At 41.4% G+C, this 26,644-nt stretch overlaps 1 protein-coding gene across 1 annotated transcript in view; it reads right to left on the bottom strand.

Moving 5' to 3' along the window:
* Positions 1–26,644, bottom strand: part of otc (ornithine transcarbamylase) — a 48,454-nt gene that overhangs the window by 16,885 nt on the left and 4,925 nt on the right. Inside the window, exons 2-5 of the mRNA XM_078409177.1 lie at positions 18,744–18,882; positions 17,203–17,284; positions 6,240–6,327; positions 683–836 (exon numbers count right to left, since the gene is read on the bottom strand). Of these exons, the coding sequence (XP_078265303.1) occupies positions 683–836; positions 6,240–6,327; positions 17,203–17,284; positions 18,744–18,882 (463 nt within the window). The remainder of the gene's footprint in view (positions 1–682; positions 837–6,239; positions 6,328–17,202; positions 17,285–18,743; positions 18,883–26,644) is intronic.

Here is a 26,644-nt window from a genome sequence, read left to right as displayed (position 1 = left end):
GGGAGAACATGGATAGGCAACATTTTAGGTTGGGACCCTTATTCAGACATTAATTCTTAAGTTTGAGTTTAGTTTATTGTCATGTGTACAGCGTAAAGCTTTTGTTTTGTGTTACCCAGTTAGCGGTAAGACAATTCATGTTTACAAGTCACCCACAGTGTACAAATAGATGATAAAGGGAATAACGTGAATAATGTTTAGTGCAAGATAAAGTCCAGCAAAGTCTGACCAAAGATAGTATGAGGGTCTCCAATTAGGTAGATAGTAGTTCAGGACCACTCTCTAGTTGTTGGTAGGATGGTTCAGTTGCCTGATAACAGTTGTGAAGAAACTGCACATGAATCTGGCGGTATGTGTTTTCACACTTCTATACCTCTTGCCTGATGGGAGCGGGGAGAAGAGGAAGTGGCCGAAGTGTGACTCATCCTTGATTATGCTGGAGGCCTTGCTGAGGCAGCGTGAGGTGTAAATGGAATCAATGGAAGGGAGGTTGGTTTGTGTGATGGTCAGGGCTGCGCCCACAATTCTCTGCAATTTCATGCGGTCTGGGACGGACCTGTTCCTAAGCCACTTCAGGTATTAGAGAGTGTTTGTTTATTTCTTTACCAACAGTGAATACATTATACCTTTTTACCCCCAGGAAAATTATTAAATGTAACCCATCAGAAATTTCTCAGGATACCTGAAGGGTGAGGTAATCAGCCAGGATCTGGATAGGATGGAACAGCTCCGACAGACCATTGATCACTGGGATTGTACCATCCTCCGCCAGTTGCACAAGATCAGAGTGCTTGTACACCCTGGCCAGGATTATGTCAGTCAGCCCACTCAACACCCTGGAATACAAGGTAGAAACAAGGAACTGCAGATGTTCGTTAATACACAAAAGGACACAAAGTGCTGGAGTAACTCAGCGGGTCAGGCAGCATCTCTGGAGAACATGGATAGGTGACGTTTTGGGTCGGGATGTTTCTTTAGACCCGAAAAGTCAAATATCTATGTCCTCCAGACCCGCCTGACCCGCTGAGTTACTCCAGCACTTTGTGTCCACCCTGGAATATAAATCAAGCAGACTCAAAATGTTACCAAACAGTACAAAATGCTAAAATGTAACCCAGGTTAAAAAGCATCAAATTGTATGGATAATAATTCAGCACATAGCATGCTTCCAATTTTAGTTTATTGATACAGCATGGAAACAGGCCCTCTGGCTCACCAAGCCCACGCCACCCATTGATCACCCGTTCACATTAGTTCAATGGTACTTTATTGTCACGCATACGTAAGTAGAGTGTAATTCTTTTATTGCATACATTTCAGTAACAATCCTACTATGTTCGACATTATCCCACTTTCTCATCGACTTCTTACACAATAGGGGAAATTTGCAGAGTCCAATTAACCTACAAACCTGCACGTCTTTGGGTTGTGCGAGGAAACCGGTGCACCCGAGGAAACTCAGGCGGTCACAAGGAGAACTTGCAAGTTCCACAGACTGCACCCGAGGTAAGGATCGAACCCTATGAGGCAGCGGCTCCACCAGCTGCACCATTTGTTTTGTATGCTTCACTCATTATCACATCTGAACTCACATTCATAACCAACTAGTACCACATCCCATTATCCTCATTTCAATTGGCACCCCATCACAGGTCAAACGGGAGCACCTTATCCAGGCAGTTTGGCTTAATTTGAATCCAGAACACAGATAGAAAAAGATATTTGAATTTCAGATTAACAAGAAGCTCTTCTGGAAAGTTAGTATAGTCCGAAATCTGTTCTACTAACACTGGCGACCTTGGCAGGCAGTGATTTAGTTTAGTTTAGTTTAGAGTTTTAATTTAGAGATACAGCACGGAAACAGGCCCTTCAGCCCACCGAGTCTGCACCAACCAGCGATCCCCGCACACTAACATTATCCTACACTCACTGCGGACAATTTACAATTTGTACCAAACCAATTAACCTACATACACGTATGTCTTTGGAGTATGGGAGGAAACTGGAGTTCATGGAGAAAACCCATGCAGGTCACAGGGAGAACGTACAAACTCTGTACAGACAGCACCTGGAGTCAGGATCGAAACCGGGACTCTGACACTGTAAAGCAGCAACTCTACTGCTACGCCACCGTGCTGCCCAAAGTTTGAGGCAGTATAGACTTGCTTTCCTAAAAAAGCAGTGAAGCAATAGTCAGGCTTCAATTGCTCCTAATGTCTGCGCTTGCCATGGTAACCGTGGTCAAAGGCAAAATTGCACTCTGTTTCAGGCTCACAGTGCAACAGAATACTGTGCCTCGGGACAATGGTTCTTTGGGAAAATTGGCCCATTTACATTTACTGCCACGAGCGCTCAAAACAAAAAAAAACGTGAAAGACCTACATGACGTTCCCTTTTATTTCATGGATTATTATTACATGGACAAGGAAGATAACCAGTGCGATATTGGCAACAATAGTGACCCAATGATTAAAACACTCTATCCCTTCCATTGAAGCCATTGTTCATTACTGCCCAGAACATAAATCCAAAGATGCTCTGCTAGGAAGCAATATAGGGTGGCTCGTTCCGAGCTGTTCCCTGAAGAAAACCTTATTAGATTTAGTAGACTGCACAACCCTGTAATGGAGGTTGCCTAGCAACAGAATCCCGTCACCTTTTATTCAGTGCGTTTATTCTCCAGCCTCAGCTGCTGCCACATAGGACTCTGGGATGTGTTGGTGTATCTTTTTGCAGCAATGCAAAGCCATTATCCAAGCAAGTCAACTCAATGGTAGAAAGTCATACAGCACGGCAACAGGCCCTTCAGCCCAACTTGCCATTACTGACCAAGGTGCCCCATCTATGCTTGTCCCACCTTCCCGCATTTGGCCTACATCCCTTTAAACCTTTCCTATCCATTAATCTGTCCAAGTGTCTTTTAAATGCTGTTATAGTACCTGCCTCAACGACCTCCTCTGGCTGCTCGTTCCATATACCCACCACACTCTGTGTGAAAAGTTGACCCTAGGATTCTATTAAATCTTTCCCCTCTCACCTTAAACCCATGTTCTCTGGTTCTTCATTCCCCTAATCTGGGTAATAACAATAACCTTATAATTTTGTACACCTTTGTAAGTTTAGTTCAGTTACGATCACCCCTCACCCTTCTTTGCTTCAAGTAAACAACAAAAATTTAATAGAAGATAGACACAAAATGCTGGAGTAACTCAGTGGGTCAGGCAACATCTCTGGAGAAAAGGAATAGGTGATGTTTCAGGTCAGAACCCTTCTTCAATCTGAAAGATAGAGAAGGCCAGAACAAAACAGGGTCGGCAACAGATGACCTCAGCAAGGGTGGAGGCCCAAAGATTTAACAGATGCCGGTATTTTGACTTTTTATATCGTGATCTTAATCATTCAAAATATTTGGCTGAAATCACAAATTGGTGACAAGATAGAAATTAGTTATGCCCCACAAACTCACAAATTGGTGAGTCCATCAAACTCTACATTTAGCTATGGTGACAGTTAAGGCAAGACTGGCTTAGTTTAGTTTAGTTTAGAGACACAGCATGGCAACAGGCCCTTCAGCCCATCAAGTCCATATCACGGCACAGTGGCGCAACGGTAGAGTTGCTGCCTTACAGCGAATGCAGCGCCGTAGACTCAGGTTCGATCCTGACTACGGGTGCTGTACTGTAAGGAGTTTGTACGTTCTCCGAGATCGTCGGTTTCCTCCCACACTCCAAAGACGTACAGGTATGTAGGTTAATTGACTGGGTAAATGTAAAAATTGTCCCTAGTGTGTGTAGGATAGTGTTAATGTGCGGGGATCGCTGGGCGGCGCGGACTTGGTGAGCCGAAAGGGCCTGTTTCCACGCTGTATCTGAAATATGAAAATAAAATATGAAACCATCGTTCACCCATTCACCTTAGTTCAGTTTTATCCCACTTTCTCATCCACTCCCTGCACAATAGTGGCAATTTATTTTTTACAGAAGGTAATTAACTTACAAACCTACACGTTTTGGGGATGTGGGAGGTAACCCACGTGGTCATAGGGAAAACGTGCAAACTCCAGACAGACAGCAGTCAAGATCAGGACCAGCGCTGTGAGGCGGCAGCTCTACCAGCTGCTCCAAAACTGATTTAATTTTGTATCCATTTTTATTAATCATCCATGTGTAAAAGCTAGATCTATTAACGCTCTTTTAGGTACTCTAATTGCACGAATAAGCTGTTCTGCACATCTCCCAATGCCACAGTGACCAATTCTGGTCGCAGTTACACCCATCAGGAAACCATCCACGCACTTCCAGGTGTGATTTAGTTCAGCGGGGCTCATGTTTCTCCGGCACCATTCATACTTGTAATGATGTTATCACCATGTACGGCAACTATCTCTGCCCACCTGTCGTAGACTGGAGCATAAATGTGTAATCTGTATATAAATACAGACATATACAGCAATACAGCCATAGAGGTGAGGAAGGCCAGGAAAAGGGGAAGATGGGTCTTCAGCACATCTGACAACATGGCTTCACCCCATAAAATTGCCCTCGCAAACTGAGTCCCGCACCGCAAGTGGCCCCATGCCAGGAGACAGGCTCCTTATTCACGCAGAGATTGCAGCTTGTTGTAAGAAGTCTGTAATCTTCAATTCTAACACGCAGTGAAATAAGAAGCAAACTCAGCAGCAAGTCAGGAAAGAGACAGGAATGAAAAGGGTCCCAGACATAACGCTGGTGTGCAGCTGCCTGATGCCGTTTCATTGCAGCCTGTCCTTGTTAACTCATTGCTGGATCTCGCTGCAGCCTCTCCAGATCATGCCAAATACCAACAAGCTACAATCTCTGGAAAAATTGGTGCATGTGGCTGTATATCTGTATGGCTGTACTGTCTATGATTGTATTGCTGTATGTGACTGTATTGCTGTATATGACCATAGGTATATATGATTATATTGCTGGAAATGGCTTTGTACTGCTATATATATTGGTGCAGTACATAGCCAATGCTGTACATGGCTGTATTGCATATATGACCATAGCTGTATATGATTTATTGCTCTATATGGCTGTGTCTTGCTGCATACATTGGCACATTTGGCTGTATTGCTGTATGTGGCTATGTATCGGGGCTGTCATGGAGAGAGTCCTCGAGGTCCTGACCCATTTCCCATGTTAACCTTGTGACAAAGGCAGAAGCAATCTCTGTGGGTTGCAGCTGTGGGGAGTTAGGTTTTATTCTAACTGGGTAATTGGGGTGGAAATTACTGATGATTTTTGAAGAGATAAATTTTCCCAATGTTGCTATTTTCTGAGGTTCCCTAATAAGGTCTTGCACCTAGTTAGCGCGCGAAAGGAGCATAATATTTTACTTCCGAGTACATGTTATTCACTTCTAAAGTTTGGATTATAGCAGGAATTTAATCACCAACCAGAGAGTGGTCCTGAATTCTCATCTACCTCATTGGAGATCTTCGAACTATCTTTACTTGGACTTTACTTTCCACTAAAAATGATTCCCTCTATCCTGAATCCGTACACTGTGGACGGCTTGATTGTAATCATGTATAGTCTTTCCGCTGACTGGTTAGCACATAACAAATTAAAGCTTATCACTGTACCTCAGTGTACATGACAATAATAAACTAAACTAAACTAAACTGATGCAGGACCACAGCCAGTTTCCAGGGTATGTGCCCTTGCTTCACTCCGACGTTATCAGATGTTAACACTGAACTCAGCCCACCAAGCCTGCAGTGTACTTCACCAAGAAAAGAGTTGAACATGAAAAATGGTCCCGACCCGAAACGTCACCGTCCTTTTTCTCCAGTGATGCTGCCTGACCTGCTGAGTTACTCCTGCACTTTGTGTCTATCTTTGTTGAGCGTTGTTCTAAATGTGATTGAATTGGTTCTATTTTTTCTTATTACTAGATTGTCAGCCATAAGAGAAAATTACTGCCTCGCATATAACTCGTCAATGAGATTCAATGATGTATGTCGAGATAACATGACACATGTTTCTATCTTGATATTTAAATATTATTTGTCACTACTTTTAACTTTCATTGGCTTGTTTTTATTAAAACCCACAAATTCTGGAGCGCATCGTATTCTGGAAAAAACCCTTGCAATTTTGTCTCAATCCTGGAGGCAGATTATTTTTGTTGTTTTTATTACTGCAACACGTTCAGCATCGTACTGCATTATCTTTACCCATTTTGCTTTAATTTTTTATGTTGCTACTAACCTTGCGGTGTCTTTACGACTCTCATTCACTCCCAAATGAATATCTTGTGTTGTAAGGAAACATGGGTGTCCACCGAGCAATGCAAATCCTTCAGGGACCAAAACAAAAGGGAATTTTGCAGTTATACTTAAAATTATTGAACAACAAGCAAAGCTTTTTTTTTAGTTCCTTGATTGTGTCTTTATTGAAATCTTCAACACATAAATAATGCTCTGCAAAATATAGAAAATTTGCCACAAGGCATTTAAGGACTGTTAGCTGTGCTGTTAGCAGTGTGGCCACATTAATCTGAGATAGCTTCAAGGTCAAAACCACAGATGTCTAGTGAATAATGCATTTGTACCATGCCCAGCCTGTCCAAAGAGAAGAAAACATTTGCTATTTAATCTTCAGCATAGTCTGTACGGGACAAAAAATAATATACAGAACATACACAATTTTTACGAAATGGTTTTAAAGAAATAAGCAGCAGGAACTGGGTAGGAACCAAGTTTTCAGAAGGTGGAGAGGCAATTATTGGGTGCACAGTAATTCGTTAAGGTTAGTCGAGGATTAAGATAGACGGGATAAGTTTTCAGAAGCAAAGAGTTTGGTGGGGTGGAGCGGACAAAATGAAAGGTCCATGGTAGATTGGACGGCTGAAGCGATTAAACGATGAAAGGATGTGCTTGCGATGAAAGGAGGTGGTAGTGAACATTTTGTTAATGGGAAACAGAAATGAGAGTTGGTTGCTGAGGAAAAGGATTTTCCTCCCTGCTGAAGTCAATAGATACTAATATCAAAGAAGGATACCACATCTGGGTGACACAGTTCTGTAAATGTATGTTGGTTTGCAAGTGGCATCTAAATTTTAAGGAAAATTGCTGTTTATTTGTTGCTTTTGTTGCTGTTTCGACAAGGTTCGGCGCTCATTTTCAGGGCTTGCTGATTTGAGAGTTGACATTTCTCTTGTCACCTGCCTTGTTGGAAGAAGGGTCCCAACCCCAGAAACGCCACCTGTCCATGTTCTCCAGAGATGCTGCCTGACCCACTGAGTTACTCCAGCACTTTGTGCCTTTTTTTGTTCTCCATAGAAGCTGCCTGACCCACTGAGTTACTCCAGCACTGTATTTGTTTTGTAAACCAGCATTCTCCAGTTCCTTGTGTCTCTCTCTTGTTAACTCTTCCATTTATTGTACCCGGGTTTGATGTTACTTTATTGATGTATAGCATTATCTGATCTGTTTGGATCATGTGCTATACAAGGCTTTACACTGTAACTCGGTACACATGACAATAATAAACCTAAACCTAATGCATAGTTTGAAGTGATAGCACAAGATTCTAACTCCCATTTAATATCCTTTCTCCAGTTTCCAGGAAGAAACCTCCCTCCACAACACACAACCTTTTGGTCCTGGGGGGAGGACTCTGCAATAAAATATTTTGAAATACATTTATCTGTACGGTTTTAAGAGTTAATGAGGAGCTGTTTGTGTCTTCGTCCAGATACAACTCCTTGAGATGCATTATTATTTGTTATTATTAATGAGGAACATTTCTTTGAAAAGGGAGCCCTCTGGTGTCTTAGCTGAATCCTTCAACTTTGGTAGCAAAAGATTAGTCAAATTGAGAGTCAGTTTCTTCTATAAAACAAGAGCTGTAAATGCTCTTGGAAGTGTTTAACCAACAAAATGCTTTACTGTTTTAACGGCATTCGCACAATATTGTGGTTCATCCTGACACTGGGAAAATCCCATAAAAATGATTATCTCCAATTCCAAGGTTCACAAATAGAGTGGCTGTTTTTTCCTATATAGCATCACGCTCTATCAGTTTCATGGAGACGAGTCTAATACGGCTTCTCACAGCTGCTGCCAGTTGCATTCTTGGACAATAGCTGTAAAAGGGACAGATGACACATCATTCTTTCAACTACTAGGGAGTGCTGAGAGCAGTTTCAATGGGTAGTCCTTGCAAGGTTTGGGGGGGCGGGTGTGAGTGGATGGGGGGGGTGCAGTGGGTGGGAGGGGATTAAAGAAAGACATTGGTCAGAAACAGGGGATCGAGGAGACCTGGTAAGATTAGTGGATAATGTCCTCAGGAGAAATGGACACAAGGAACAGCAAGTCTGGAGTCCACCAAAGACTGCAAGTAATTGCAGAGAATTCTGGACACAGCCCAGACCTTCATGCAAAGAAACCTCCCTTCCATTGACTCCATTTACACTTAGTTTTAGTTGAAGAGATCCAGCGTGGAAACAGGCCCTTCGGCCCACCGAGTCAGCACAGACCAGCAATGCCCATACACAAGCACTATCCTGTACACTAGAGAAAATTTACAATCTTTACCAAAGCCAATTATCCTACAAACCTGTACGTCTTGGAGTGTGGATGGAAACGGGGAGAGCGTACAAACTCTGTACAGACAGCACCCATAGTCAGGATCGAATCCGGGTTTCTGGCGCTGTAAGGCAGCAACTCAATCGCTGCGCCACCGTGCTGGCCACTGAATCATCATATCAACAACTAGAGAGCAGTCCTGAGCTGTTATCAACCTCAATGGAGACCCTCAGACTATCGTCAACCGGACTTTACTGGGGTTAGCCCAATGTACCAACTTGGTTGGCATGGACAAGGCGGGTCAAAGGACCTGTTTCCATGCTATAGCTCCACGACTCTATGGAGTGATCTTGAGGCCAGGAGACTCATAGATACTGTTACTTAGAGCACCATAAGCAAAACAATCCAGGCACGTGTGAGGCCATGTGCAGCCAAAGGATAATATTTTGGATCTCATAGTGGACGATGAATGGTGTTTGAGTAATAAGCCCCTGGTATCATGCGAGTAAATGGGGGCGGCAGAATGGCGCAGTGGTAGAGTTGCTGCCTTGCAGTGCCTGAGACCCAGGTTCGATCCTGACTACGGTGTTGTCTGTATGGAGTTTGTACGTTCTCCCTATGATCACGTGGGTTTTCACTATGTGCTCCGGTTTCCTCACACATTCCAAAGACATGTAGCTTTGTAGGTTAATTGGCTTCTGTAAATTGTCTCTAATGTGTTTGATAGAATTAATCTATGGGTGATCACTGGTCGGCGTGGACTCGGTGGGCTGAAGGGCCTGCTTCCATGTTGTATCTCTAAACTAAATACAAACTGTCATCCTACAAATCAGTGAGGTTTACATTTGCACAAGAGATGAATTCCTGGCTTGGTACAACCACTGACATCAATCAAGGGAGTTTTATGCCAGAAAAAATAAAGCTAAGGCAAACATACTGTAAATGCTGCTAAGAAGTCAGGAGTTGATTTTCTGTGCAGGTGTGAAATAACAAACATACGCACAAGGTCACTCTGTCTCAGGTTGAGATGATTTTCAACTGTGTATGACCATTATTGAAGTTATGCCAAAAATTTTGAGGCCTTCGATTTGAGTTTTGGGTTAGATTGGCAATAAAGTTACCCTTTTTGTGAAGAACATATTGTTAATAATGTACAATTCGTTTGGTTTGACAACAAAATAGATGCAATGATGGTCAACAAATAACCTCTACCCTTGAGATAATATAAAAATCATAGAACCTTGTTTGATGTGCGGTAAATTAACTTTATTTGGCAGTCCCAGCTTTTCCTTGTACATGAAAGGAGAAGTAATCCAAAGCAAAAACAAATGGAGGATGTTAATTTTAAGTGGATAAGGGAAGATCTCACCTCGGTAAATTGAAAGCAAAGATTGACAGGAAAACTAGCTGCCTTCAAGGGAGAATGGATTCGATAAGAATGTGTTCTGTAAAAACTGACTTCACATACCATGAGTTCACAGAACTATATTCCACAGCACATCCTGTGAATAAGATTGGGCAATGGTCATTGATCATAGAGCTATGTTAAAGCAACTTTGGATAGCCAGCAACTCCACTACGTTTCATTAGGCACTGCCTTGAATGCCTGAAATATTGACCTCACTTTGTTACAATCTCCATGTGCTCTATCTGAACTCATTTCACAAGAAGCATCATCTCACCTACAAAGCTATTTTTGATGTCAAGAATGATTATAATATTTAAATATCTTTTTGAAACCAGATGCAACCGGGGCAGCACAGCGGTAGAGTTGCTGCCGACAGAGCCAGAGACCCGGGGTTCGATCCTGACTACGGGTACTGTCTGTATGGAGTTTGTACGTTCTCCCGGTGAATGCGTGGGTTTTCTCTGGGTGCTCCCACACTCCAAAGCCATACAGGTTTGTCAGTTAATTTGTTTCTGTAAATTGTAAATTGTTCCTAGTGTGTAGGATGATGCTACTGACTGTATGGCGTGATCGCTGGTCGGCACAGACACAGTGGTCCGAAGGGCCTGTTTCCACGCAGTAGCTCTAAAGTCTAAAAGTCTAACGATAATAAGAAATGCACATGGAGACTCCCTAAATAACAACAGAAACAAACTCTTTATTCACTCTGTCCATTTTGCTTTGTCATTATAAGAAATATCATGATTTGTATTTCCTTTTGCAACACCAAACAATAATGGACTAAACCACATAAAATTATTTTGCAAATTCTGCCAGCAAAATGTTCCATTATCTTTCCTCTTGGAATTTTGAAACCTAAATCACACTCTAAGTTCATGACATTAAAGATGAATTAAATTAAAATTCTTGTTCAGTTTTTTTTCTTTGGGATGTACAGATGCCAGTGAAAGTCAATTGAATGGATACTCTGGTAGTTTGCCTGCCATCCTCATCAAATTCAATCACAAAGTTGTATACCCAGGAGCAACACTGCCTCATAAAGCAATCAAATATGTTCCCTGATCAGTGCGTCACTGCATAAAAATATTTGCCTCTGGCACTGCAGAGCATCTGCGTACTTGAAATAGAACCTCGATACAAAAAGAAGCTTTTAACAGGTGTAATGGGGGAGAGATTCATGCCCAGAGTCCAGCCAAATTTAGCATGTCGAGCAGCAGGGTGGAGAGGATTATATGACGGAGATACTCTGCATCGATGAACGCAATAGAAGTGTGTGGCCTGCTCGACTGAATATTCTGATACCTCCCTCTTGTGCTTGAAAGCTGCAAATACTACAGGAAGGGCACAAAGTGCCAGAGTAACTCAGTGGGTCAGGCAGCATCTCCAGAGAACATGGATAGGTGATGGTTTGGGTCAGGTCTGAAGAAGGGTCCCAATACAAAATGTCACCTATCCACGTTCTCCGGAGATGCTGCCTTACCTGCTGAGTTAATCCAGCACTTTGTGCCTTTCCTTGTAAACTGCAGTTCCTTGGAACTATAGGAAGGTAATCACATGAAAATGTAACACTGGACATTCAACAAATTGAACATATTCAATGTTCAATCTAGCAGCACAGGATCCCTGTGTAACAGAAATGGTTGAAACTCTTTCCCAATATGTCGCAACAAATATAGAGGGTTAATTTTGACTTCATGGGACTGCACGATATTTGAGACAATTGACACCACATTTTTGCAGTGAAGAAAGAAAATTGTACATTATTTTATTTTTATATTCACCACATACATTCTTAGATTGTCCATCTGTGAGCAAGCTCTCTAGGGGAGGGGGGTTGGAGTATTTTAAAGTGAATTCCAATGTGTCAGTTAACTATCTGATCGTCCATCTGCCAATGAAACTCCCATCATCTGTATCCACGTATAACTGACCAGGCTTTGTCCCGTCCCCACATCTTTTCCAGCTTTCTTCCCCCTGACTAGAATCAGTCTGATGGAGGGTCATGACCCAAAACACCGCCTGTCCATTCACCCCACAGATGTTGCCTGACCTACTGAGTTACTCCAGCACTTTGTCTTTTGCTCAGGATACCAGCATCTGCAGTTCCTTGTATCTCTACATTTTGATTACATTATATTGAAGTCAGAGTGACAAATACTCCGATGTTTCCACAAAAAAATCCCAAGCCTGCAGCACCAAGATTTTACTTTCATAATAGAACCACTTATTTTTTGTGATTTACTGCTACTTTGCTGAATCCAGCGGGTTTGTACATTCAGTTAATACAAGTACAACAATCCTTTTTCAGTACATTAATTCAATCAAAACTCCTGCTGCGATTTTCAGTAATTGTCAATTCCCGCTGTGTTATCTATGCCACACAAAACAGGTTCTGCACCTGGCTAATTGGCACATTGGAATTCACTTCAAAGTCCACCCCCAGAGAGTGTGCTCACAGATGGACTAGTCTAAGAATATGCGTGCTGAGATTTAAAGAAAATAAAAAATCCAGCATTTTCTTTCTCCACTGAAAAATACCAGTAAAAAGTGCCATGGTATTGAAAAAAAAAAATTAGCTTTAGCAGATATGATAACGGCGTTTAAAAGGCTTTTAGCTGGGCACATGGAAATGTTGGGAAAGGAGGGATAGGGATCACGTGCTGGCAGATTAGTTTATCTTGGCATTACGTTTGGCACAGACATTGCGGGCTAAGGGCCTGTTATTGTGCTGTATTTTTCTATGTTCTATGTTCTAACTGTAGAATATCAGAGCAAATATTCAGATGAAGCTTCAGAACCACAGATGTTGCACATGCAAAGTTCAGTTACAATTTCCTCTGCATGCCAATTGTATGACCGCCCCGACGTGGCAACTTCAACAGCCTGACCGCGGGAGAAGACGGCAGGGGAAGAGAAAATACATTCTGGCCTTCCATCACAGTGAGGAGGGGACTGGAGGAGACTGACTGTGATGGATGTTTCTTTTGTTTGGTGTTAGTTTATGATTGTATGTGTTATTGGATTTTTGTTGATTATTCTTATTGGTCTTATTGTTGAACTGCGGGTAATGTTTCATTTCACTACACATTTATGTGTATGTGACAAATAAACGACTATTGATATTTGCCAACAAGGTATGGAGTGAGAAGAAAATGGTTCAGTTTCAGTGTTACAGAGTTATAGAGAGAATCGTAGTCATACAGCATGGAAACAGGCCATTCAGCCCAACCTGCCCATGCCGACCAATATGCCCCATCTACAAGACCCTGCAATCCCTGCCATATCCCTCTAAACCTTTCCTATCCATGTGCCTTTCCAAATGTCTTTTCAATGCTGTTACAGTACCTGGCTCAACTACTTCCATAGGCAGGTCATTCCATTCACCCATTACCCTCTGTGTTGCCCCTCAGATTCCTATTAAATGTATCCCCTCTCACCTTAAACCGATGTCCTCTGGTTCTTGATTCCCCTACTCTTGATAAAAGACTCTGTGCATCTACCCCATCTGTTCCCATCATGATCTAATACACCTCTATAAGATCACCCCTTATCTTCCTGCACTCCAATGAATAAAGTCCTAACCTACCCAGCCTCCCCTATAGCTCAGGCCCTCAAGTCCTGGCAACACTTCTCTGCACTCTTTCCAGCTTAACAACTTATTTAATAAATTAAACCACTGTACTTTCTGATCTCTGAAACTGTCCATTAATTAGTTGTACAACTGTGATCCTACTGGTCTGCACCACCGAAACTGTTAAACACACTGCACACTGTAATCATGTTCCTGGCCCAACGCATTCCTCTCAACTGCGCATTCTGGCCAGATAAGTGTAATCAGCAGATTCCTTTACATAGCATTGCATTAAATAGAACGCACATTGATGGTAAGTCTGACATTCTCACAATGTGGAAAATAGTACGGCTTTATTGTATGCATGCGATTATTGGAATATCGACTCTTGTCATCGAGGACTTCACCGAAACTAGTAGCCACTAAGCTCAAATTCCTTTTCAGATGTTTTGAGTTATTCTTGATCATTTCCTTTTAGGGGTGGCACAGTGGCGCAACGGTAAAGTTGCTGCCTGACAGAGACCCAGGTTTGATCCTGACTACAGATATTGTCTGTACCGAGTTTCTACGTTCTCCCTGTGACTGCGTGGGTTTCCCCCGGGTGGCCCGATTTCCTCCCACATTCCAAAGATGTGCAGATTTGTATGTTAATTGGCTTCTGTACATTGTCCCTAGGGTGTAGAATAGAACTAGTGTGCAGGTGATCACTGGCCGGCACGGATTTGGTGGGCCAAAGGGCCTGTTTCCACACTGTATCTCTAAACTAAACTGAACTGTGCCAGACAGTCCCACCCGCACAGGAAAGAAAGAAGCTCTTTTCTTGGTTCTCCCGGTTCAGCATTGGCCAGACGAACAGTCAATCACACCAGCCAGGCAGCAATTCTGACTGTTGAACTCACAGGAATGAAACCGATCCCACAGCTGATGCACAATGCTGAAGGCAATTGTCATCACATTCTGACACAAAGTGCTGGAGTAACTCAACGGCTCAGGCAACCTGTCTGGAAAGGGTACCAGCTTTCAGGTTCCTGGGTACGCACATCGCAGAGGATCTCACCTGGTCTACCAACACTATCACCACAGTAAAGAAGGCACAGCAGAGACTCCACTTCCTGAGGATCCTCAGGAAAACCAACCTGCAGGAGAAGCTCATGTTGTCCTTCTATCGCTGCTCCATCGAGAGTGTGCTGGCATACTGTATAACCACATGGTATGCCAGCTGCTCAGAAAAGGACAGGAAGGCCCTTCAGAGGGTCATCACGACGGCCCAGAAAATCATCGGCTGCTCACTGCCCTCCCTGGAGCACCTGTTCAGCCTACGCTGCCTCAGTAGAGCAGGCAAAATAATAAAAGATCCATCCCACCCCGGCCACCGTCTGTTTGTTCATCTGCCCTCTGGTCGACGTTTCAGGTCGATAAAATCCCGAACAAACAGACTTAAGAACAGTTTTTACCCCAGGGCCATACGAGAACTGAACACTACCTTTGCACTAGGCAACACTAAAAAATCTTTGTACTTAACATAATTGTATTTAATTGTATTTATGTATTTATTTGTTTTTGCATTTATTGCATATATGTTTGTACGCACCGTCAGGATTGGCTATTTTTTAATTTCGTTGTACTCGTTGCAATGACAAAAATGAATATTATTATTATTATTATTATTATTATTATTAAGTGATGTTTCCGGTCGGCACCCTTTTTCAGACTCTTTACAAAAAAACGCTACAAAGTGCTGCAGTAACTCAGCAGGTCAGGCAGCATCTCTGGAAAACATGGATAACCGACGTTTCGGGTCAGGACCATCTTCAGACACCAGTGACACTAAATTCTGCTTTTTCAAACTGGCTCCCCAGAAGTTGTACAGTTGTCAACCACAGAGGCAACTTTTCTGGTTCATGATGCTGTCCTCGGGCTACACTAATCATTATCATGGAAATGTTATCAACTTCATACTCAGCCATCGATGCATTATGTGGAAGTATTACGAATCTTTGGTTTATAGGCTTGAATGTGTTCACAATACAAGCTCTAACATTTTGGGTTTTTAATTTAATTTAACTTTCTTTTCCACATATTCCTCAATAGCTTTGAATGATGAAAATCTATCAATTACAGATTACAATTTATAAAGGGCCTAGGGACATTTGCTATTTCTGGTAGGAGGTTCCAAAGTTCCATCACCCTTTGCAGATAAAAAGCCTGAAGTCTTAGACAATGTCTTCCGGAGAAAGTTCTACACTATCTCAGTTGCCATCTTTTGGAAAGACATTAAATTGGATACAATCTTTGTTAAGGTGCATATCTTTGTCAATTTTTGAAGTTGGGCAGAAGTGATCCAGACCTTTAGTTGACATTTAACAGTTATTCTTGCATCAACGACACTAAATCAGGATCACTGATCATTATCTTTCTGCTCATTGTTGTATACAAACTCTCTGCCATCTTGTCTATGTTATGATAACCATCCTTCACAAAACAATTCAAAAAATATAAAAGTCTCGATCTGAAACGTTGCCTGTCCATGTTCTCCAGGGATGCTGCCTGACTCACTGAGTTACTCCAGCACTTTGCATCCTTTGCATCCTGCAGTTCTTTGTTTCTGCATAAAAATGCTAAGATGGTTTGAAACAAACAATCAATATGAATAAAATTCTTTTTTTTTGGAGGTTTGTCTTTTCCTTTTAATTTCTTGCCAGTGCAAAGGCACAGACTAGATTAAAAAAATATGGATGATAAATGCAATTTATTTTAAAGTATTTCCACTTTTGTTCATTAAAAAAACAAACAATTTTATGATCTGCTCTCCATAGCCAGAACCAGGCAAGCAAGCATTAAAAAATTTCCTCAGGAATTTTTTTGAAATTTTTCCGATTTTACTTTTATGTGCTCCCAGTCTTTGTCCTTCCATAGTGGACTCACTATGTGATAAGAAGTAAATCATTTAATTGTTTGCTCAGAATTCGGTAACCTTTATGAAATAGACAAATAATGTTGCAAGGTTTTTATTAAGTGGCTTTGGAGCTGTATTTTAAAATGTTATCAATCAGTAACCAGAGAACCACAGATTTGTGATGTATTGATATGGTTTGAAATTATTTTGTTTCGGATCTGCATGTGGGTTGGTGCTTTTAGAGGGCCCAAAACAGAAAAGGCCCACTACAGAATTCAGAGATAGTATAACTGCAGCACTGTGGCGCAGAGGTAGAGTTGCTGCCTTACAGTGCCAGATGTGTAATCCACCAATACTCATCAATGACTACTCATTTAAAATTTTATTTATATTAGACATTGCTGATTGTAGTTATTTTCTTCAGGAAATTACTTTTGTTATTCTTTGCTGAGGACTCTTAACCATATTTATACTAATGTTAAAAAATTATTAATCTGTGACCAGAAATCATCTAGAATATAATATTTGTCATTACTCCAGACAAGGTCAACAAGATCTGTTACTCTTTGAAGTTGCAACGGAATTTCGTTCAAATATGCACTCGTCTGGTGTATAGTTTTGAATGACAATAAAAATTATATTCATTCATTCATTCATTCATTCATTCATTCATTCATTCATTCATTCATTCATTCATTCATTCATTCATTCATTCATTCATTCATGCATTCATTCATTCATTCATTCATTCAAGATAAATCCTTTACCTGTTTCAGTTGATATTCTTGTTCTGGTGCTTCTTTTTTCAAAGATCATGGCAATGGATTTTCCTTGCAGCAAAGGGAGGATCTTTCATAAGGCCAGGGAGCAAAAGAGAATATGATTAAAAGTTTTGCTGGACCAAATCTCCACACTAGTAACAGCAGAAAATAGAGTCATGGAGTTACAGAGTCACCCAGCACGGAAACAAGCCTTTCCACAAATCTTGTCCATCCCACCTGACCAAGATGCCCTATCTAAGTTTGTCCCACTTGCCCACATCTGGCTTATATCCCTATTCGTATACCTATCCAAGTGTCTTAAATGTTGTTGCAGTACTGCCTCGACTACCTCCTCTGGCAGTTCGTTCCATATACTCACCACCCTCTGAGTGAAGCAAATATCAAATATATTATTGTTAAACAGGAAGTGAACACCAGGGAATAAATCCCAATTCAAATGAAGAGTTTATCTGTACAACCTTCACTCAGAGCATATATCATTGTTGTGAACGCTAGAAATAGCCAAATCGTAGTTCAATCTAAATTAATTTCCATGCAGCTTTTGGAATTTAGTCCCTGCTTTGAGTTATACTGGAGTGGCCAACCTGTGAGGGCAGCTTCTCACTGACCAAGTTACTGTGCTCTGTGCCCCCAGATGAAACCAGGTACAAGCCTGTCATCCATGATGAACTATCGAGTAAAACCCACATCTCACAGGTGAAAGAACATCCATACACTGAATTGAATTGTGCACCCTCAACAGGTCAAAATTCAAGCTGAAGAAATTCCCCTTATTTGGCAAAACACAACATTCTGGAGTAACTCAGCGGGTCAGCTAGCATCTGTGGAGGGAATGGATGGGTGCCATTTTGGGTTGGGACCCTTCTCCACACTTCTTTTTGACCCACTGAGTTACTCCCGCAATTTGTGTTCTACTTAAGATTCCAGGATCTGCAGTTCCTTGTCTTTTCTCTCATTATTCTTTACTAGACCAAGATAGATATAAAAATATATGTTATTCTTCTGAATAGAGAGTGCAATGAGAGAATGACGAATCACGGAGGTCCACCTTATTATTTTTGAGACACAGCAGGGAAATAGGTCCTTCGGCCCACTGAGTCCACGCTGACCATCGATCACTTGTTCACACTTGTTCTATGTTGTCCCACTTTCTAATCCACTCCCTACACACTAGGGGCAATTTTTACAGAGGCCAATTAACGTACAAATCTGCAAACCTTTGAAGTGTGGGAGGAAACCGGAACACCCGGAGGAAATCTAGGTGATCACAGGGAGAACATGCAAACTCCACACACAGACAGCACCCGAGGTCAGAGTCGAACCCGGGACTCTGATGCTATGAGGCAGCGATTCTACCAGCAGCGCCACTATGCTGCCTTTCTAGGTTTATCATTTTATTTTAAAAAACGGAATGAAATGGGATGTATGCATGAACAACATGAACAGAAGTGAGGATGCTCAGAAGAACAGTATACATAATAATTCTATACATTAGTAGTATGTGATGTTGCTAACTTGCTATTTACCTCTCCTTTCTGTTTTATTCTCATTTTCAGATCAGCTGCTGTCCATAAGAATTGTTCGATTTCTTCTCCGCTGAAGTCCTTGAGAGACAGTAGATGACGCCCTTTGAGAGCAGCAGCTCCAAGTGCAGCCTGCCCGCATCTGTAATCAAGAGTCAAGGGTCAAGAGTCAAGCGTCAAGAGTGTTTTATTGCCATATGTCCCAGAATAGAACAACAGAATTCTTACACAGCAGCACAACAAATATGTAAACATGGTACTATGTTAATCAGAACTTGGTGTTACTCAGTCAGAATTAGCAAAGGGAAAACCACATTTATTACATGCCAAAATGGAGGCAGGAAACAGTTGCCGAAAAGTCATCAAAAAAAAATCAGATTTAATTGTAGATAAGGACAGCATTGTCAAAGATTAGATGGTAACTTACACCTGCAGGGAATGAAATAAAAGACTAACTTGGGTCAGAAGACACTTCTATCTTTTGAATCCAATTGACCCAACAGGCACAGTGGCGCAACGATAGAGATGCTGCCTTACAGCGCCAGAGACCCGGGTTCGATCCTGACTAGGGGTGCTGTCTGTGCAGATTTGTACTTTCTCCAGTGACCGTGTGGGTTTTCTCTGGGTGCTCCAGTTTCCTCCCACACTCCAAAGATAGACAATAGACAATAGGTGCAGGAGTAGGCCATTCCGCCCTTCGAGCCAGCACCGACATCCAATGTGATCATGGCTGATGTACAGGTTTGTAGGTCAATTGGCTTCTGTAAATTGTCCCTAGTGTGTAGGATATAACCAGTGTGTACGGGGTGATCGCTGGTTGACACGGAAGTAGGGAAATCAGCCGAAGTGAAGGCATTTCAAAATGCTTATGATTAGGAAGCATGCAGGTACAGCACGCAGTGAAGAAAGCCAATGGAATGTTGGCCTTCATAACAAGAGGAGTTGAGTATCGGAGCAAAGAGGTCCTTCTGCAGTTGTACAGGGCCCTAGTGAGACCGCACCTGGAGTACTGTGTGCAGTGTCCAAATTTGAGGAAGGATATTCTTACTATTAAGGGCATGCAGCGTATATTTACTAGGTTAATTCCCAGAATGGCGGGACTGTCATATGTTGAAAGACTGGATCGACTAGGTTTGTACACACTGGAATTTAGAAGGATGAGAGGAGATCTTATCGAAAGTATAAGATTATTAATGGGTTGGACACGTTAGAGGCAGGAAACATGTTCCCAATGTTGGGGGAGTGCAGAACCAGGGGCCACAGTTTAAGAATAAGGGGTAGGCCATTTAGAACTGAGATGAGGAAAAACATTTTCAGTCAGAGAGTTGTAAATCTGTGGAATTCTCTGCCTCAGAAGGCAGTGGAGGCCAATTCTCTGAATGCATTCAAGAGAGAGCTAGATAGAGCTCTTAAGGATAGCGGAGTCAGGGGGTATGGGGAGAAGGCAGGAACGGGGTACTGATTGAGAATGATCAGCCATGATCACATTGAATGGCGGTGCTGGCTCGAAGGGCCGAATGGCCTCCTCCTGCACCTATTGTCTATTGTCTAAATTGATTTATAAAGTGCAATTGTTGTGATTTGTTTCAAGTCTAGGTAAGATTTTAACAGAATACTCAGCTGCTTAGCCAACCTTATTCCACACAAATCTTATTTTCGATAAATAAGCATACCGTGAGGAGATTTTACCTCTTCTCCAGCCATCAATGGCCCATTATGGGCTCCACCCTTCCTTGGTCATTTGTTGTCGGCCCTGATTTGTGCTGGCCTTTTCCCACCTCCAGTTCCCTCCCCTCTCAGTCTGAAGAAGGGTTCCGACCCGAAACCTCACCCATCCTTTCTCATCCATCCTGCTGCCGGACCTGCAGAGTTACTCCAGCATTTTGTGTCTATCTTATTTTAGATAATATTGGAATTCTTGGTGTAAATATTTTAAAATATGGGATTATAGAAGAATTGTTATTTCCTTCAATGATTTACAAGGCTAATTCATGGAACATGAATAGTACAGCACACCAGCTCTTCAGCCCACGATGTCTATGCCAATTATGGTGCCAATTAAGCTGCACATCTGCTTCCACATCCCTCCATTCCCTGCCTGTTCATTGGCTAAATGCCTCTTGAACATTGTTATCGTACCTGCTTCCACTACCTCTCATGACAGAGTGTTTCAGGCACCTTCCACTCCTTGTGTAAAATATTTGCCTCGTAAATCTCCTTTAAACTTTCCCCCTCATACCTTAAATTTATGCCCACTAATATTTGACATTTCCACCTGTGAAGAATATTCTATCTATTGTATTTCTGCCCCTCATAATTGTATATATTTCTATTAGATTGCCCCTCAGTCTCTGATGCTCCTGAGAAAACAAACCAAGTTGTCCAGCCTCTTCTAAGAGCTAATATACTCTAAATTTAGCAACATCCTGGTGAACCTCTTCTGCATCCACTCCAAAGCCTCCACATCTTTATTGTAATGCAGCAACCGGTACTGCACGTAATACTCCAAAAGTGGCCTCACCAAAATGTTATACAGTTACAATTTAACTTCTTGACTTTCTTACTCAATGCCCCGATAGATGAAGGCACCCTATCTACTTATGTTGCCAATTTCAGGAAGCTTTGGACTTGCTCATCAAAGCTCCTTCTGTAAATCAAAGCTCCTCAGGGTCCTATTTTAGTGTTTACTTTCCTCTTACATTTGACTACCCAAAGTGCACCACCTTACACGTGCAGATTAAACTCCGCCTGCCATTTCTCTGCCCGTATTTCTGACTGCTCTATATCTTCCTGAATACTTTCACAATGTTCAAGCATTGAACGTAATCCTATGGGTAGCACAGTGGCACAGCAGTAGAGTTGCCTTATAGCACCAGAGACCCGGGTTCAATCCTGACCATGGGTACTGTCTGTACAGAGTTTGTACGTTCTCCCTGTGACTAGTGCTCCGGTTTCGCCTATATTCCAAAGATGTGCAGGGTTGTAGGTTAATTGGTTTCTGTAAATTGTCCCTAGTGTGTAGGATAGAACTAGTGTGTGGGGTGACTGTTAGTCGGTGTGGACTCAGTGGAATGAAGGGGATGTTTCCACACTGTATCTCTAAAACTAAAAACTAAGATGTATGCTCTAATCTTTACTTAGTGCCTGGAAAAAATGCTTAAAAATTAAAATAATGCTTTTTCCCCCCCTTTCTGGATATGCAGTTCTTGAAACTGATTGACTGTTTAGTCAAGATGATAATATCAAACTATTGGATGCCTTGGACCTGATGGGACTAACCATCTGACAACAAACAAAAAGTAAAATCCCTGCACAGAGTTTGCTGGATTTTCATGGGTGGCTCTTTTTGAAGCCAGCAGCAACTGGCATTGCCTCATTGCAGATCCCAAATCACAGCCCTGGTTTATTCAACTGTTAATGACAAACTTGGTTTACATATTATAGACTGAGTCTAACCACTTAACCTAGATATCCAACGGCATTACTGTTGTTGACTCCCCCACTGTTGAGGCGGTAAATCAATACTCAACCAGATGAGCTACAGTTCTCTCCAACATGTTTGGGACAAAGACCCATCATTTATTTATTTGCCTCTGTACTCCACAATTTGAGATTTGTAATAGAAAAAAAAAAATCACATGTGGTTAAAATGCACATTGTCAGATTTTAATAAAGGGTATTTTTATACATTTTAGTTGCACCATGTAGAAATTACAGCAGTGTTTATACATAGTCCCCCCATTTCAGGGCACCATAATGTTTGGGACATCGCAATGTCATGTAAATGAAAGTAATCATGTTTAGTATTTTGTTGCATATCCTTTGTATGCAATGACTGCTTGAAGTCTGCGATTCATGGACATCACCAGTTGCTGGTCTTCTCTGGTGATGCTCTGCCAGGCCTGTATTGCAGCCATCTTTAGTTTATGCTTGTTTTGGGGGCTAGTCCCCTTTAGTTTTCTCTTCAGCATATAAAAGGCATGCATAATTGGGTTCAGATCGGGCCATTGACTTGGCCACTGAAGAATTGACCATTTTTTAGCTTTAAAAAACTCCTTTGTTGCTTTAGCAGTATGTTTGGGCTCATTGTCTTGCTGTAGAATGAACCGCCGGCCAATGATTTTTGAGGCATGGGTTTGAACTTGAGCAGATAGGATGCGTCTAAACATTTCAGAATTCATTATGCTACTACCATCAGCAGTTGTATCATCAATGAAGATAAGTGAGCCAGTACCTTCAGCAGCCATACATGCCCAGGTCATAACACCCCCACCACCGTGTTTCACAGATGAGGTGGTATGCTTTGGATCTTGGGCAGTTCATTCTCTCCTCCATACTTTGCTCTTGCCATCACTCTGATATAAGTTCATCTTCGTCTCATCTGTCCACAAGACTTTTTCCAGAACTGTGGTTGCTCTTTTAAGTACTTCTTGACAAACTGTAACCCGGCCATCCTATTTTTGCGGCTAACCAGTGGTTTGCATCTTGCAGTGTAGCCTCTGTATTTCTGTTCATGAAGTCTTCTGTGGACAGTGGTCATTGACAAATCCACACCTGACTCCTGAAGAATGTTTCTGATCTGTCAGACAGGTGTTTGGGGATTTTTCTTTATTATAGAGAGAATTCTTCTGTCGTCAGCTGTGGAAGTCTTCCTTGGCCTGCCAGTCCCTTTGCGATTAGTAAGCTCACCAGTGCTCTCTTTCTTTTTAATGATGTTCCAAACAGTTGATTTTGGCAAGCCTAAGGATTGGCTGATGTCTCTAACAGTTTTATTCGTGTTTCTCAGTGTCATAATGGCTTATTTGACTTTCATTGACACAATGGTCCTCATGTTGATAAACAGCAATAAAAGTTTCCAAAGGTGATGGAAAGACTGGAGGAAAGACTAAGTGCTGAGAGCTCTTTTATACCTGCATTACGGAGCCAATTAAACACACCTGAGCAATTACAAACACCTGTGAAGCCATGTATCCCAAACATTATGGTGTCTGAAATGGGGGGACTATGTATAAACACAGCTGTAATTTCTACATGGTGAAACCAAAATGTATAAAAATTGCCTTTATTAAAACCTGACAAGGTGCACTTTAACCACATGTGATTTTTTTCTATTCCAAATCTCAAAATGTGGAGTACATAGGCAAATAAATAAACGATGGGTCTTTGTCCCAAACATTATGGAGGGCACTGTACATAAACAAATAATGACTCAAAGTACTAGACAATCTCAGCGGGTCAGGCATCATCTCTGGAAAAAAGGAGTAGGTGACGTTTCAGTTCGGAACCCATCTTCAGACTGGAAACATCACCCATTTCTTTTCTCCATAGATGCTGCCTGACCCACTGAGTTATTCCTGCACTTTGTGTCTATCTTTGGTATAAACCAGCATCTGCAGTTCCTTCCTACACATTTTGTCGAACATCTCTGCAGTACATGGATAGGTAATGTTTGGATCGGGACCCTACCTTCCACAGGGGCGTAGCCAGGTTCTAAAGTTAGGGGGAGCGAGCACATAAAAAAATGCGCCATGACACATACCAAACAATTTAAAACTCATTATACATTTATATTTTGTGTTTAAAATCAAACACAAGGAAGATACAGTTTTAAAGGAAGTACATAATTGTTATTTTGTATTTAAAATCAAAACACAATAAAAAAGTTTTACACTAAGCTCATAAATTTCAAAACATAATAAAAACATGTGTTATTTAATTATTTTAATTTTAAACGTAAAATGAAAACAAACGAAGCAATGTGAAAAATGTATGAAGAAACTACAACAGTCTCTTTCGTCTAGGCTTCATTCTAGCAAAGTTATCTATTACTTTATTATAATCCACCTCAGTAGCCAACTTTCTTTCAATGGAGAGCAAAGCTAACCCAGACAATCTATCCTCGCCCATTGTAGAACGAAGCTACTATGTGTTTCAGCCGACTAAAGGATCGTTCCGCAACTGTGCTAGTTATTGGTAAGGTCAGAAAAATGTGGTACAATGTGGACAGGTTAGGATAAATGGAACACATGTCATTGGCGATCATGAATTTAAGTACATTGTTCACGGTCAGTGTCTCGACACTTGAATTTGCCTTACTCCTAATGCTCATTATTTCTTTGTACATGTCTTTGAATGAAAGAAACTCGTGTACGATTTCAGTTTGACTGTCGATAACGTCTGAGTATGTGTCTGCTAAAAATTCTAATTTGTTCACATTATCTGCGTTGTCAAAATGCTTTGGATCTAAAACACAAAATTTGGAAGCCACATTTTAAAAATGCTAAAATCTTTTACCTGTGCTATTTATAATAGAATCTAAGGACATTAAGTAGGATTCAACCATGAATTTCTTTCGAGCATCAAATATTCCTTCATCCTCTGCAATTTCATCATGGAATCTTTTTCTTTTACGTTCTGCTGCTTGTATTCTGTATTAATATCACATTTTCGAGCCAATTCAGTTGCTTCATTTTCAATCTGTTTGAATTGAGACTCATATTCATTTCGCATATTTTTCATATCTTTTTCAAGAAAGCTGAATCAAATGAGAAGCCGTTACCAGATCTAGACTACTTTTCTGTAAATATGTGGATAAATTGAAAGCCTTGTCTAGCACTTTACTCCAGAATATAGGAACAACTAAGAATTCCTAAGTACTGAGTGTTCCCAGTATACCCTTTGCCTCAGCGAGCTGCTTAGGAGTACAGTTTTTTATCTCACCATGCAGAATTTTTTGGAGAACAACTACTAGTGCTGATAAATTCTGCAAGACTGCCTCTACTGCTGACTTTCTGGACGCCCATCTAGTATCAAAGTTTCTTTAGTCAGTGCGAAAGATTTGATCTGACTGCGTTGTTCTTCTTTTAGTACTGAAAGACGAGGTAAACTGCCAGTCAGGGAGGAAGTTATGACATCACGGTTTGTTTTGGTTCCCCAGATGCCAGCTGCCACCAACGCATCACAGGAGATTGAGCAGACAGTTCAAAACACTAGGAGGTTGGTCAAATAAAGTAACGACTCCAGAAAGTTCTTCCAAGATCATGCGATAAAAAAACAATTAAAAAAATAATGAGATTCGACTTTTATCGCACAATAGAACTAAAGAGTTAAAAAATTGTTCAAAAGGCACCACTTTTCAAAAATGTGCTGAAGGGGAGCGGTTGCTTCCCTTGCTCCCCCATTAGCTGTGCCACTGACCTTCCAGCATCTGCAGTTCCTTGTGTAGCCACATAAATACATTGGTAATCAGGTCAGGGACTGGGTTCCTACAGAGACTGACTCCCCATCTGACATCTCAAAGACTTTCAATCTTCTACAAGGCAGAAGTCAGCAGCATGATGGATCTTTTCATTTGCCTGGATCAGCTCAGTTCTATCAATATGTAAGCAGCTCAAAACCATCCTGGACAAAACAGGATTTGATTGATTTATTGGTAACTAATCCACCATTCTAAACACTGATACACCTCCTCGCCAATGTACTGGCTGCATTTTCTCCCATCCCGAGTTTGGGCATTGTTTTATATTAAAGTTTAATTTGAAATTGTTTATTTTTTAATCAAACCAGACTTGTAACTGGATATGTTGCCTTGCAACACCCACTTTTAAAAAATATTTTCAAACATAAACTTTATTTGGTAATCAAAAAAATGCAAACAAGACAAAAACTATGCAAAACTCCTGATACACGCTTTGTGTGTCAACATTAAATTCTGCAAGTATTATACCCATTGTGTTAGCACTTCATTTTCTTTACACATAGTAAAATAGTAGATATACACACTTTTACATGGCTAGGAAAGGTTTAGAGGGATAAGGGCCACACGTGGGCAGGTGGACTAGTGGACTAGCCCAACAGCATGGGCAAGTTGGGCTGATGGGCCTGTTTCCATCCTATTTGACTCT

The sequence above is a fragment of the Rhinoraja longicauda genome, chromosome 12, assembly GCF_053455715.1.
Source record: "Rhinoraja longicauda isolate Sanriku21f chromosome 12, sRhiLon1.1, whole genome shotgun sequence".
Classification (NCBI taxonomy): domain Eukaryota; kingdom Metazoa; phylum Chordata; class Chondrichthyes; order Rajiformes; family Arhynchobatidae; genus Rhinoraja; species Rhinoraja longicauda.
Note: the sequence above shows the minus strand (reverse complement) of the source record. Positions and strands in the feature narration are given on the sequence as shown.